Genomic DNA, 15,488 nt, shown 5'->3' with positions numbered 1-15,488 from the left:
TGAAGTATTGGAATATTTGATGAGTTTCTTCTTAGACCTGCCTTTAAAACCTATGGCTTAATGGCAGATATAGTTGATAAATTGAGCTGCAGATGCATTGCTTAGCAACATTTTCATTAATAAATGGGCTTCAGGGGCAATTTGTAGCTGGTATTGAAACATTTACCAGCCCAGTCTTTAAACTCTAAATCCAGTCCTTGAGAGTGATACAGAGGTCAGTCTCAGTAGTCATCTCAAAGACGAGACCCTCAAAAGGCCAGGCTTTGCAGCAGGGTGACCGGAAGGAGAAATCCAAAGAGGCTAGGCTTCGCAGCGAGTGAGACAAAACACTACAGGAGAGTAGCATAGGGTCCGATGCATCTTGAAGGATGGAACAAGTAAGTGTGGGCACCAAGGTTATCTCTCACATGTCTGAGATTTGCCAATTAGAATAAGCTCTGCAGTTGCACAGGAAGTGAAAATCATTAGCTAAGACAGACTCACAAGTAGTACAAATACCCTTGGGTGGTGGAGGAACAGATTGATGTGTGTTTTTCCATGTTAGGAATTGTAGAAGGCTTTGCTAACCATGGCCCTTAGCTTGTGTGTGTATACATTCCTGGCAATTCCTGGACCTGGCGCCTGTGCAGATTCTAAGAGCGCTAAAGCGCAGGGAAAGCGATGTAGGTGTTCAGTTTCCAAACCTAGAGATGTAGCAAGAGTACCATGGGTCCTAACCCATACAAGATAAATGGCTTCCCTTTTTACAGGTTGGATAATAACTAAAGGCGACCATAGCTTGGCTACAGTGGGTGTTGGGCCCAAGTGTCACTGCACCTGCTATTCTATTGATACCTACGACCTTGTCCAAACTTACCATAAAAGAGAGCAGTGGCTTCCTTGATGGGCTCAGGAATCTGCTCCAGATTGTTCTCAGCTGCACCCTGAATCAGAAATCAGAAGATGAGATAAATGAAGTAGCAGTAAAAATCCGCAGTAAAGAAGGGACGCAATAAATAAACTCAACAGAGCTGGCTCAGCATGTATTACCAATAGGTTACTAGCCTTTCACCCGCAGGTACATAGGTCTGATCCTGACCCCCACCAGTGCTTGTCCAATGAAAATAATTAAAGTGATTAAAGTGGTTGCAGCCCAGCTACCAGCATACGTGACACAGGTTTTCAGTTATCAGTCTCTTTGTCATTATAATAATAGAGCATCTCACCAGCTTGGCACTGTGACACATGGCACTCACAAGGCCAGTGAATGCAGGCATTGGCAGCACTAATTCCTGCCACCCAATTATTCGACCCACTACATTTCTCAGTCCTCGGAGCAAAGAAGTTGGGGCATAGTGAGGTACCACTTGCATTTGCTAATAAGAGTATGTAACACATGTATATAATGCAGTCAGAAGAGGCATAAATAGGTCACAGTCCTCACCATTGGCTCATCTCCATTAAGCACACAATGTTTCACGCAAAAACCCAAGAATATTACACAAGCATTGGCACAGCCAATAGCTATGAGATTACAAATATTACAAAAATATTATAAAATATATAGATAATGCAGTGGTTCGTCAGCAAAGACACTGAAGTGCACCCATTTCCAGCAGCTCTGCACATGATCAGGGTAAATACCGTCACTCACAGAGCAGATCAGCCAACGGATGAAGCCGGCTGACCCACTGTTCCATGTTGTATGCGACGGTGGGCAGAAGCAAACTGTAAATGGCAAATTAAAAGACCAAGGGATGAACAGGCCTGACTGAATACCTCTGTATGTATGTGTCTAAGCATTTTTATCATGATTTGTTTCAGAAACATGTAGCTATTTTAATGGTGAAATCACCTACAAGATAGAGCTCTATGACACATTCACACAACAACCAATCAAGACATAGAGCTCGATTATGAGATCGGGCGGACTTGAGGCCGCCCGAAACAGTCGCTGTCTCGGGACAGACCGACCTCTGTTTGGCGGTCTCAACACTGCTATTAAGATGCGACTGTACCATATGCAGTCGCATAATCCCCTTTTCTCTATGGGAGCTTGTGTTACAATCATAAACCAGCCATAACACAAGCTCCCATAGAGAAATATGAGATTGTGTAAATCCCTGCACCCAGTGGCAGGCACTTCAAGGTGCCTGTCACTAGATGCAGGGATCAAACGTGCCCCCATGGCCCCCAACCGTAGGCAGCAAACAGAAGGGGGACCTGCTAAGGGCCTTAAAACACGCTTTACGACAGGCTTTCCATGTGGGAAAGACCGGCATGGAAAGCCTGTCGGAAATCGTGCACCGTAATCTCGACGGAGTAAAACGCCGTCCATATAGATTACGGTCCAGCTTCCTACTGGCTGATGGGCTCCTTTAGCCCGTGGGAACCCAGACGGAAATACCGTCTGGTTTCAATTCCATTCAATTGTAATCAGCCAGTCGGAATTAAAACCGACGGTCTCGATCGGAAAGCCTCCGATCGATATCGTAATAGGCCCCATAGTGTGCATGTCAAAATTAATCAGTTAAGCCTGATGGAGTGGTGACGGAAGCCACTAGCAGTCGTTACCTCGGCATCGGGGCGCTGGACTGAAGACAAGGACTGTATGGTGCTAAGATCATGTTCCAGTTTGATGATCAAATCCTTTTGGTTATTAGCAGTTGCGAAAGTTTCAGTAAACTGGATCTGCAACTCAGCACAGCGAACTAGAAAATAAAAACAAGAGAGTGATGATCCAGCCAGCCTCCTTTTAATTATTAACAGTGATTACTTACTTGGATCATTCTTAATCACCAACATTGACTTCTAGCCTTGGATTTATTCAACTGAAAAATCAATTGAGCAAAACAAAAAAAGATTTAACAGTTAAGACTCTAAGAGAGATTGCTTTATTTTCCTTGATACATGTATTGTTCATAAACTCTGATTCATAAGTAATGCAACAAGCATTTGCAATGCAATAGGTCTCGCATTTGCAAAAGTTTGAGCTATTGGCATTGTAAATGACGCACCAGTTTCTACTTGTGTAACGATATATCTGTAAGAGACATTAGTTAGTGATAGATTCCTTACCTTAGAATATCCCCAGGCATCAGACTGGATCCGGAATTTTTTTGCGTAGCAATATCCCTGCACGCCGGCAGGCGTTGTCCGCGGCTCCGCGTCCGTCGTCTGCGTCGCTAGCGCCGGAATGATGCCGTCGGAGTACTTAGACGCCGCCCATGCGCGCTGACGTCAGTTCTGATACACAGCTTTTCCGCGCCAGATACGCAGAGCCATGATAGAACCAACACTGGTGCCATGATAACTAGGGCCCTGAAAGGGGATGACCTTAACCCTAGATATCGGTTCGCAGAACGGGGAGGATGGGTGGGTCGGTAAGGAATCTATCACTAACTAATGTCTCTTACAGATATATCGTTACCCAAGTAGTAACTTGTGCATCTGAAAGAGACACATTAGTGATTGATTCCTTACCTTAGAATAGATACCCCAGCAATACCAACCCCGGTGGTGGGTCTCCGAACCAATAATCACACCAGAAAGTCCTGGAGGACCAAAAGAAGCCATCCCTCCGGACTTGGCTGTCCAGGCAGTAGTGTCTTGCAAACGTGTGCAGCGAGGTCCACATAGCTGCCTGGTAAATGTCCTGCAAGGGCACTCCTCGGCCCAGGGCAGTGGTAGTCGCCGTGGCCCGAGTGGAATGAGCCCTCAGACCAACAGGGGGCTCCTTCTTAGCCAAGGAGTAACACGCCTGGATACACAAGATGATCCACCGCGAGATGGTCCGCTTGTGCACCGCCTTTCCCTTCTTAGCGCCCACGTAACCAACAAAGAGTTGGTCATCCACCCGGAACTGGCGTGTGCGATCTAGATAGTAAGAGACCGCACGTTTTGGGTCCAGACGGTGGAGCCTCTCTTCCTCTTTCGAGGGATGCGGAGGCGGAAAGAAGGTGGGCAAGGTAATGGACTGCCCAATGTGGAAGGCCGTGACAACCTTGGGCAGGAAAGAGGGTCTCGTCCGCAACACAACCTTGTCCGGATGGACAGAGAGGAAAGGAGGTGTAGAAGAAAGCGCCTGGAGCTCACTCACTCTCCTGGCAGAGGTGATGGCAACCAGGAAAGCAGTCTTCAAGGTAAGAAGACGGAGAGGACAGTTATGGAGCGGCTCAAAGGGAGCACACATTAGGTAAGTGAGTACAAGATTCAAGTCCCACTGGGGCATCACGAATGGAACAGGAGGGAACATGTGTGGGATGCCCTTCAAAAACCTATTTAGAATTGGGGACTTGAACAAGGAAGGCTGATCAGGTAGCCTTAAGAAGGCGGAAAGGGCAGAAAGGTACCCCTTGACAGTGCCCAGAGCAGAGCCCTGCTGGGCAAGAGAAAGAAGAAAGAGGAGAACCTCAGAAAGGGGTGCAGAGAGTGGGTCCACAGCCTTTACTGTGCACCATGCCACAAATCTGTTCCACCTCCAGGCGTATACCGACTTTGTGGAGGGACGCCTGGCTGCCAGAATGACATTACAGACTTCGGGAGGCAAGTCAAATGGCCTCAACTGTCGCCGCTCAATCTCCAAGCTTGTAGGTGGAGACTGGACAGGTTCGGGTGGAGGACCGTCCCCATCTGCTGCGACAGAAGGTCCTCCCGAAGAGGCAGACGAATCGGGGGATCGACTGACATGATGAGTAGCTCAGGATACCAGTATCTTCGTGTCCAGTTCGGGGCCACAAGGATAACCTGGGCCCGGTCGCGCCTGATCTTCTTCAGCACTCTGGGCAGAAGTGGTATAGGCGGAAAGGCGTACAACAGACCGCAACTCCACTTGCGACGAAAAGCGTCTCCGAGCGAGTGCCGCCTTGGAAATTCCAACGCGCAGAACTGATGACATTGCGCGTTCTCTTCGGTGGCGAATAGATCTAATCAAGGCTCTCCCCACTGCTGAAAGAGGCCTTGCGCCACGTCCGAGTTCAGACGCCATTCGTGATCCATCATGCACCGGCGGCTGAGTTTGTCCGCCCTGGCATTCAGAGAACCTGCCAGGTGCTGAACCACCAGGGTCACGCCCTGATGTGCCAGCCACTGCCAGAGGCGCAGAGCCTCCTGGCATAGGGTCCACGACCCCACCCCGCCCTGTTTGTTGCAGTACCACATGGCGGTGGTGTTGTCCGTGAACACCTGCACTACACTCCCCTGGACAGAGGGGAGGAATGCCTTCAGTGCAAGTCGGATCGCCCGCAGCTCCAGAAGGTTGATATGGAGCCGGGACTCCGCCGGAGACCAGAGGCCTCTGATCTCCGCCTCTCCCATGTGGCCTCCCCAGCCCTGGAGGGACGCGTCTGTCACAACCATGTGCTCCGGGTGGGGTAGGGAGAGGTATCTGCCACTGACCCAATCGCGGTCCGTGAGCCACCACTGCAACTGTCTTGCAGTGCCCTCCGAGATCAAGACATGATCGGACAACTTTCCCTGATGCTGGGCCCACTGAAACTTCAGGTCCCACTGCAGAGCCCGCATCCGCCACCGGGCGTGATGCACCAGAAGGATGCAGGAGGCCATCAGCCCCAGAAGCCGCAGCGTCAACCTGACCGAGACTCGGGATAAGGGCTGAAAGATCGGAATCAGAGCCCGAATATCCCGAACCCGCTGTTCGGGAGGATAAACCCGAAACTGCGCCGAGTCTAGAACCGCTCCGATGAAGACGAGCTTCTGAGAGGGACACAGGTGCGACTTCGGCACGTTGATGGAGAACCTCAGCAAGTGCAGGAGGTCGGCCGTAGTTCGGAGGTGGCTGACGACTGTCTGTGGCGAGCCCGCCTTCAACAACCAGTCGTCGAGGTAGGGGAAGACTGACACCCCTAACCTGCGCAGATGAGCTGCGACCACCGCCATCACCTTCATGAACACCCGTGGGGCGCTGGTAAGGCCAAAGGGGAGCACGTTAAAATAGTGGGAGGGGAGATAGACGCCACAAGTGTATGTGGCGAGTCGCTCCAGATCCCGCACGGATCACGCGTGGGGGTAGGTGTGCAGGCAGAGACCGCACTCCGTTTGGGTCCCTGACTCCTTTATGCAGGTCCCACAGGAGCAGACTGCGGGGCACCTTAGGGACAAACTTAGGGTTGCACCACTTGAGGCAGGACCAATTGGCCTGCCCCATCACAGACCTTAACAATTAAAGGTTGTATGAAATCAATTTTTTAATTCACTGTTCATTCACTGTGTAGTACTCGACACCAAGGTCCTGAGGAATTGCTAGATTAGCAAGAAACATGTCGACCTAAACAGAGGGTTGCAGATATCCTCGCCACATACACTTGTGGCATCTATCTCCCCTCCCACTATTTTAACCAAGGGAGTTAGCCACGCTATTAAAATTCCTTGTGGACTAACTAACTTTTTTTAATCACCACCACCTTTCCACGACTACACATTCACCTGCCCTCTCACACGCATGCACCATATGGCTGGAACAAAAGATCTCCGCTAAAGAGCCCCTTCGCGGGTGCCCGTACGACATTGTAGCGCCAATCTGACGAGGAGCAGGACCCATATGATGAAGCATGACACCTAGCTCGCTGGGTGTGTGAGGGTTCTAGTTCCCAAGAGGGAAATTCCCCTTTTCTCCTTCCCTCTTGGATCTCTCCACTTACATCACACAGACACACACTCCTTCTTTTTAGTCCTACTGGGGAACTTTGTGCCTGTTTGTGCTACTAGCACTGGAACATTAGCCAAAATAACTGTGTGTGTGGTGTCGCTTCCGGAGGGAGGTGTAGAAAAGCATGGGGATACTGAGTGCCTTCAACATGACGCTCAAAAAGGCCATGTACTGACTCCCCGCTTCCCTTGCTGCGATGTCAATGGCAAGGATATCCCCCCTTGGGGTAAATTGGTTGTTTGGATTGCCTGGAGTTAACGCTACAGGGGGTGGGGGTGATGGGGGGGGGGGCATGCATTTACCAGGGCTCCCTTTGGCATATTTACGGCTCCCCTCGCCGGTTGTGTTGTAGACCCACCACTCTTCTGCCAGTTAGGGTTATTAGGGGAACTACTGGAAATACCCTGTTCTATTTTGGTACTTTTTTTTCAATCGAGTCAACTTCTTAAATAGAGGGTCAATCACTGCTGAAAGTTTCTGTTCTATCCGTATACAGAGCTCATGCTCGTTGGTGGGGTGAGGTGGGTTGGTAGTACCAGTGGGAGGGCATATGCTAATTCGCATGTTTTTAGACTGTAGACTACCAATGGTACCATTTACAACTACTTTACGTTTAGCTGCTCTGGAAGGATTAGGATTAGTCTTCTGTGGTGCTCGAGCTTTCCTTTTTTTTAACGGTGGTTCACCGTTTGTAGCCTGGCTGGACTTCTGACCCCTAGTGGTGACCATAGAAATGCTGGGTGTGCTTGCCTGGCTAGATGGGGTCGGAGACACCAAGACTGAGTGTGCCGGGGCAACTGGTTGGGCTGCAGTGTAGTATCATTGGAACTGTTGGGTGGGGGTTGGGTAGAAAGAGTGTTGGAGCTAAGGGTACCAAGAGAAATTAGTGGTTATAATGATAGCCTACACTCAGTTAATTGGATCTTGTGCATTAACGCCGATACTGCCCTAGAAAGAAAAGCACCAAGTGTACCCACAACCCCCGTGCCCACTCCAACTTTACGCTTGCTCATATTACCAACCCCAAACAATCAAAGTACACGCTGAACCTGTAATATTATTTTAAGTCACAGGGTCTTACAGTTCAAGCATTAGTGGGGTGGCCCAGCCCAGCCTCTTCCAGGCTCAGACGGACCCGCCCTTGGCCCAGGTTTCGCCAGACGTCGCCCGCGCATGTCCCGCGTTGCTTGATGCAAGGCGGCGCTTTAAAGCGCGTTGGCCACACCTCCCCTAGCAGCAGCTGTGGCAAGTCAATGCAAGGCGGTGCACCCTGCGACGGTGAGTCGCACCAGGGTGTTGCCGTGACGAGAGAGTCCCGTGGCACAGATCCGGGGCCAAGATCCCCGAGGCAAAGGTCCACGACCCACACAGTAGGGAACAGCAGTGCAGCGGTGATCAGGCACAGACACAGCAGGGCACAGGAACAACAAACACTTCACAGTGAAGTTAGCCTAATCAATGGATGACATGCCCTGATCCATTACTGCAGCCTGTATGCTGTAGTGGGCAGATGTAGGATACCCCTCTCACTCCAGTATACCACAATGGGGTACACTATGCAGAGAAGTCAGAGAGACCTTTATTGGTTTACAGAGGCAAAAGTACATAATACTAACACTATTTTGTGGGAGTGTAAGCGAGTAGTTATGCTTAACAAAAGGTAGTGCTAAGAATTTGTTGTACTCACAAAGACAATAATGAAACACACACTCAAGAATGAAGTGGAGACCGATTTATAGAAAAATAGCTAATCTATTTATATATATGTTGAACCAAGAACTTCAGTTCAGGAAAGCATGTAATACGTTTTAGCAATAAGCAAGGTAAGTACAAGCAATATACAGTTGTGTGCAAGTATGCACAATGTTATCCTATGGAGACAACATAGAATGCAATAAATCACAGTGCAGTAGAACTTACAGGTTCACTTTCTATAATTTGAGTGTTAGGGAGCCAGGGTCCAAAGTTCTACCAGCAGTTTCTTGGGAGCGTCCCGGGTACGGCTGGTAGCAGGGTGCTGGGAGAGTAAGTAGCTGGACCGCTACAAAGGTGAGACCACCCAAAAACAGACTACACAGGGGGACTTGTAAGCAAGTCTGAGGGCACTCAAAAGAGTGCAGAGGTTGCAAGGAACTGGGGACCACGGGAGCACAAAGGTTTCAAAGATTTCCAGGCCGGTGGGGCTAGGTGGAGAGCAAACAGGTGATCCAAGCTCTGGTGCACAAAATGCAACTTTTGGTCAGGGGCAAATACCTCAGAGGGGCTGGTGCAGGATGGCTGGGCCACTCAGAGAGTGGGTCTCGGTTTGCGGACCTCCCTCAACAGGTGATCAGTCCTCTGGCAATTGGAGTCCGCCTTGGACAATTTCAGTCGGTCTTGGGTTGTAGGGCGTCCAGTACCCCGGGGTTTGTGCTGCTCAGCTCCGGAAGATCATAATGCCTCCAAACTTGGCGAGGAGGCAGAGTTAATCCTTCTGAGTTGCTGTTCCTTCTCCTGGGTAGTTGCGTCGTGGTCGGAAACCTTCAAGTCAAGAGTTCGGACTCTGCGATTTCGGTGCCTGTGATACAGGGTGGTAGGTCCGCTACTCAAAGTGAGTTCTTAGGTAATTTTGGAAAGTGTTGGAGGGCCCCTGGAGTTTGTAGAGGTCTCTCAGAGATAGGATGAGACAGGGTTCCACAACTGTCGAGTCTTTGTGCTGCAGGCAGGGTTTTGAGCAAAAATCTAGTCCTGGCTCTCTGCTCTCGGGTTAGCTGCTCTTCTTTGTCCTTGGTCTTCTTGTGTCCGTCAGAGGGCTATTTAGTATCCAATGGGCAGATCAAATTGTTTGTGGTCCCTGAGACCGAAGCCTCTCTCCCCATAGTAGTAGTAGTAACATAGCTTTTATTTCGATATATTAATCATATCATAAAAAGCATTACAACACAGTAAAAATTTAAAAAGAAAAAAAACAATGCATTTAAACATTTTGATCCTCAGTTAAGAATGTGCAAATTGACCATTCCTATAATACATATAGATTAGCAATAAAACAAACACAATATTGTTAAGGGCAACTCATTGGCGAGGAGAATCAAGTAACAACATGAGGGTAATTATAAGACCAGTACAGTTTACATTTAAGGAAGACTCAATTGCCTGGCGGATCTAATCCGCCATGCCCAACCTAAGAATTTTGCCAAACAACAGGCAAACAAGGGACGGGCATCAGATCTTAAGATGCGCAAGGCCTCAAGGTGGGATCTAGTGCCAAGAATCCTGCATAGAGGTTTCAGCCAAGTACGCCGCGGGACTACATAGGCTGGGCACTCAAACAATAGGGGGGCAACTGACTCATACCTGTTGTCACAGAAAGGGCAGTATGGTATAGTTTGCAGAGGTGGCTTCCAGCTTGCTGTCAGCTGTCCTAGTGGCAGCAAGCCCACCCTAAATTTAAAATATAATGCCCTGTCCCATGCTTTGTGAATCATGTCTAAGTAGAGTTCTCTAATAGGGAGCTCCTTGACCATCAGAAATTCTGTGGTGGATCTGCAAAATTTAGGGTTACTATTTCTCCCATTTACCACCCAAGTCCAGTATAGTTTCTTTAGGGTCTGTTTGGGGGGAGCAGTTCTATTAGCCCAGGCATCTTCAAGGCCCAGGTCATAAAGAAGCCACATAACTTCCTTAAGCCAACGGACCTTGTGCCAGCCAGATGTTGAGAGGAGTTCCCTTAAGCCTTCTGCATAGCTGGACAATTCTGGTACCCACCATATTCGTGCCCACAAGAGAAGGGGACGCAGCCTTGCCTGCTCGCTTATTGGGCGTGTGCCCGCATCTAATAAGAGTGGGAGGGAAGGAGTGCTATGCGGAAGCCTCATGAGGTCTTTATGGAATTTATTTTCTAAACGCGTCAAGTAGTCAACTTCCTGCACACCCCACAATTCGGACCCATACAGAGCTGCACTCACCACCCTTGCCCTGTAAATGTCGAATACAGCACCTATTGGTTTGAGGGACGAGGCACGTTGTTCCTTCAGCAAGGCCCCTGTTACCCTCTTATGGGTCAGAAAGATCTTTTGGTGATGGGACTTCCAGCTCATAGAATCGCAGAGGCGGATACCTAGATAATCGAACTCTTTTACCCTTTCGAGCGGGACTGAGTCCAAGGTGGGGGGAATGACAGTTTTCCTTGGGGGGTTTAAGACCAGGAATTTAGTTTTACCTACATTGATAGCAAGACCCCTAGAATCACAGAATGTCTTGAAACTGGAGAGTAAAAATTGGAGGCCTGTTGGAGTCTTCGAGATCAGGAGGGTGTCGTCCGCAAAAAGGAGGGTAGGGATTTTCCTGCCAGCCAGGGAAGGTGCATCAGCTGGATATTTGAGTAGATGCTCCACCACTCCATTAACATATAATGAAAACAGAGTGGGGGCTAGCACACAACCCTGGTGGACACCCCTGTTTACAGGGATACGTGGTGTTTTTTGGCCCTGCTCTCCCCACCTGATCTGTGCAAAATTACTCTCGTGAAACTTGATAAGCATGCTAAGTAGGTAAGGAGGGATACCCAAGCCCTCTAAGACACTCCACAACTGGGCACGTGGGACCAGGTCAAAGGCAGTCCGCAAATCTATAAATGCGAGATACAGACTGCCCTTGCCCAATACAACCACTTTCCAGTATAGCATTAATAAGCGGAATGTCTGTTCGATGGTCCCCATTCCAGATCTAAAACCAGCCTGGAAGTCTGACAGTACTTGATTTTCTTCAGCCCACTGTAGGATCCTGCCTAAGACTACCTTGCCAGCTATCTTCTGGGTGGAATCTAGTAAACTAATTGGACGGTAGTTAGCGGGGTCGTCCCGACAACCTTTTTTAAAGATCGGGACGACCTCCGCGCCCCTCCAGGAATCGGGGAGGCATCCACCCATCAGTGCCCCGTTCAGAAGTAGGGCAATAAGCTTGCTCCACACCTCCGAATTGGCCCGTATTATATCACCAGGGATGCCATCAGGTCCTGCAGCCTTATTGGGAACCAGGCACTTAATTGCTCCTTCAACTTCCTTGGTGACAAAAAGGTGGTCCTCATCTGGCTAATCAACAGACGCTCGAGGTATGAGATCCGTAAGTGCACCTAGAGAACCCACGGGGATGGAGTAAAGCTTGGAAAAATGGGCAAACCACGCCTCCCCCGTGATGTTACATGTCAATAGAGAATCGGCGGGTTTATCCCTAGCTCTCAGCAATTCCCAAAAGGCCCTCGAGTCTTTCTTGGAGCTAGCCATCATTAAATCTTCCCAGTATTTAGTTTCATAGGCACCCTTAGCCATAGACAAAACTTTTTTATAACTCTTCCTAGCAAGACTAATGTGACCCGTACCTTGGATTTTACTGCTAAAATTAGTTCTCGTTTGGCAGCGGAACAGGTAGGGGAATACCATTTAGCTCTATTCTTCGACGTAGCTCTATTCGTGGCCCTTACTCTACCCTGCGGGACAACGAACAGCTTACTAAGTGCTGAGGTTGTTTCTATAAAGACATTGTAGACGTCAGAATTGCTAAGTTCCAATAGGTCTAACCGCATCTTCACAGTTGACATTATGGACTTTGCTTGGGCCATCCTCCCCTCATCTGCGGCAACTTTATTCCATTTTAACCGCCTACCACAGTTCGAGGGGACTAGTTCGTGGGACGATTTCCATGTGTGTGGTGACGAAGTTGGAATCGTGCCTTGCCATGGGGGAGTAAGGGTCAGGGCTAGTGGGTTATGGTCACTATCATAGGTCGATAGGACCTCCATATCTTGAAGATATGGCCAGAGCTTGTGGTTCAACAATATGTAATCAATTCGTGAAGTGCAGCCCACCCTATTATAAGTGTGTGCTCCCCTGGTGTCAGACTTGGATCTACCATTAGTTGCTCTAAGATCATATTCCATACAGAGGGCATTGATGTCCATGGCACTCTGGGTCCATTTTTTGATCGGATTTAGGGAGAGCAAGGGAATACCTCTCCCAACATCATCCTCCCAAATGTCTAATATGTCCTCACTGGCTAGTGGCTCAAAACAACAATTGAGGTCTCCAGCCAGTAAAACAAAACAGTCTGTATTGCAAGATCTGAGCTCCTCCTCAATTCCTGTTGAGGAGAACAAAGAGACGCCACCCCTTGCCCCCCTTAGGTAGAGATTAAACACTTCTAGCTTTTTCCCCCCTTGACATTGGATTGATAATCTCTGCAGATCAGGGGATTTTGTGGGTATTTGCCTTATGGTTAGCCCCAATATGATGCTGACCCAAATAAGAAGGCCGCCCGAAGGGCGACCTTTACTACCAGAAGCTTTGGATGCAGGCACAAAGTAGGTTGTATAACCTACCCTGTGTCGAGGTTCCAGGCACCAGGTTTCTTGCAGAAGACAAATCCCGAAGGGATCCACAAAAGTATTCCAATCGGGAGTGTCAATGTTACGTGCAAGACCTGCTACATTCCAGCTTAGGAGCCTCAGCAATGGATTTCCTGCAACACTCAGCCCCAAGGAGGGAGCAGATGCAGGGGGGCCAAGGACAGAGCTACATTTTCTTGACCCATGTGACAACACTATAGGGTCAGCCTCAACCCCGAATGAACTTAGAGTGTCCTCCTCCTTAGTAGGGACAGTTACCCCAGTGACATGGGTACCAACAGCAGTGGTCCTTATACTAGTGAGCGATGTCAGTGGATGCGATTTCATTGGGGTCAGTGGGAGAATAACTGCCTCATGCCCTGTTTCATGGATTATTTTGGTATTGGGAATTTTTGACACCCCCCAGTCTTTCGGACCATGCACAGTTTGTTGGCCAAAAAGATAGATGCTGTTTCTAACAGGTTTGATCGTCAAAGGTGAAGGGTCAGATACCAGAATAGGCAAAGAGACCTTGGCATAGGATGAAAAACCAACAGGCATGGGAAGTCAATCTACCTCTTCGAGGCACCCAAACCTATTGGATGTTGGGACCCCATGCCACCCTCTGTTTGGAACTTGCCATTTATCTCTAGCCCCTCCGTGTGCTTGGTAACGTACCGAAGACCATTCCCTCCCATAGTTTTGATTTGAACGTGGGGGGTAAAAAAATGTTAAAGGCCTAGGTACGATGGCTGAGTCTTCCCCGAAAGTAGTCCACGAGCATACGTGGTGGGCCGTGTGTGGGTCCTCAAAGGACACAACTATACAGTCACCTGGACTAGATTTCCGCGAAGGACCTACCCAGGGAACTCTACGTACCATTAAGATTCTACTTCTCCTTTCATTTGGGATCGGTCTATTCACATTCAGCCAGTGAATAACCTTGTTCTTCAAGGACCCGTGGTTTTCTTGATAGTTATCCTCGGTTTCTGGTACACCTGTCAGTACCACCACGTATGGCTTTGCGTCTGGGGGGAGGTCTATATAACCCCCACGAAAATTGCTCCTATTTTGAGCGGCCTGGGATGTTTGGCGATCAGCCTTAGTTACATTCAACTTTGGGGCAACTCCTGGTTTGCGATATGTGGTAGATTGTGGGATAGGGAGCTTGGGTGACTTTGGTATGGGAGTGGGAGGTTTGTGGACATAGCCCTTTGTACGTGGTTTGGGGACTGGCCTGATTGATGGTGGTACTGGAGGAGTAGTGTTGGGAATCGGTGAAGCTGAGCTGCCATCTAGAATACCATTGTTTTCCTGGCCTTGCAGACTAAGAGTTGCTAGTTCTAAAATACTCTTTTCCACCTCTAAGAGGTGGTTCTCAATACGTGAGAGTCTTAGGTCAAGGGGAGATAGCAGCTTTTTTAGAGTTTCCCAGGCTATTTTTATGAAACCCACATCCTTTCCTTCCTGTTCATCTAATTGTGTCCCAGTAACCTCTACTCTAGCATTGTCCTTAGAGAATCCCAAGGATGGGCTGTCCTCAACTGCTCCTGGGGGCTTCTGTGCAGGAAAAACAGACCCACCTTCAACACTAATTACAGGGGAATTGCTAACATTAAATTGATGGGCCATAGCAACTTTGGCCTTTTTACGTGAGTAGGCAGACATTATGTTGCGTTTCCTTTTGTATGTTGTGCCCTTAGTGTTAGTACATGGGGAGTTATCATATATCTCTGTGAGTTGTGGTGTGTTGTCATACGATTGACCTTGGTCTAGACCAAGGGTGGCTACGGGTGGGAACTGACTTGCGGGCTGGAGAGTGGAGCACAGGGTTGGTGTTAGGGCTGGGGGCGTAGCTGAGGTGTGATGGACATCAGCATGCGTTATTATACACCGTGGGTTGGCCACTCGCTCCGGAGTTATCGCAGCCGCTATGTGGCCCAGCGAAGATTTTTTGGACTCGGTAATAACCTGGGACAATCTTCGAGCTGCATCCAGATCTAAGGAAACGCGTTTTTGCATTTTAGTGATTTCCTCGTCTATGGCAGTATTTGTCCTTGTGATGAAATCATCAAGGGTCCCTTTTCGCTTCAGGCTCCCCTTAGCAGCCCTACTGCGGCTTACCCGTGTACACATCTCCTAAAACGCTTTACAGAACAATTATAAATATACAAAGACAATTAGGTAGTACCAGGTACAAGAAAGGGCGAAGGGGGTGTGGCCCAGCCCAACCTCCTCAGACCTCGAACGGCCTCAAACGGCCCGCTCTTTGCCCGGTCTTCGCCCCGGTCGCTCCCGCGTCGCTACCGCGCAGCGGTGTCTCCAAACTGTGATGTAGGGCTAGGGCGGGGGCCGTGACTGGCAGGGAGAGCTGCCACAGGTGTGAGACGCAGGGACTCCTGGGCAATTGAGTCCCTGCTAGGCTGCTCGCAGCCCTGCCGGTGTGAAGAAAGTCAGGAATGTTCAGAACCCTTTTGCAAA

General features: G+C 49.1%; 1 protein-coding gene across 1 annotated transcript in view; it reads right to left on the bottom strand.

Moving 5' to 3' along the window:
• The window catches only part of CUX1 (cut like homeobox 1), a 1,380,044-nt gene that overhangs the window by 154,153 nt on the left and 1,210,403 nt on the right, over window positions 1-15,488 (bottom strand). The window contains exons 15-16 of the mRNA XM_078679378.1: window positions 2,554-2,690; window positions 857-923 (exon numbers count right to left, since the gene is read on the bottom strand). Of these exons, the coding sequence (XP_078535504.1) occupies window positions 857-923; window positions 2,554-2,690 (204 nt within the window). The remainder of the gene's footprint in view (window positions 1-856; window positions 924-2,553; window positions 2,691-15,488) is intronic.

The sequence above is a fragment of the Lissotriton helveticus genome, chromosome 3_1, assembly GCF_964261635.1.
Source record: "Lissotriton helveticus chromosome 3_1, aLisHel1.1, whole genome shotgun sequence".
In the NCBI taxonomy this organism is placed as follows: Eukaryota; Metazoa; Chordata; class Amphibia; order Caudata; family Salamandridae; genus Lissotriton; species Lissotriton helveticus.
The sequence above is the reverse complement of the archived record's forward strand: the minus strand, read 5'-3'. Positions and strand labels throughout refer to the sequence as shown.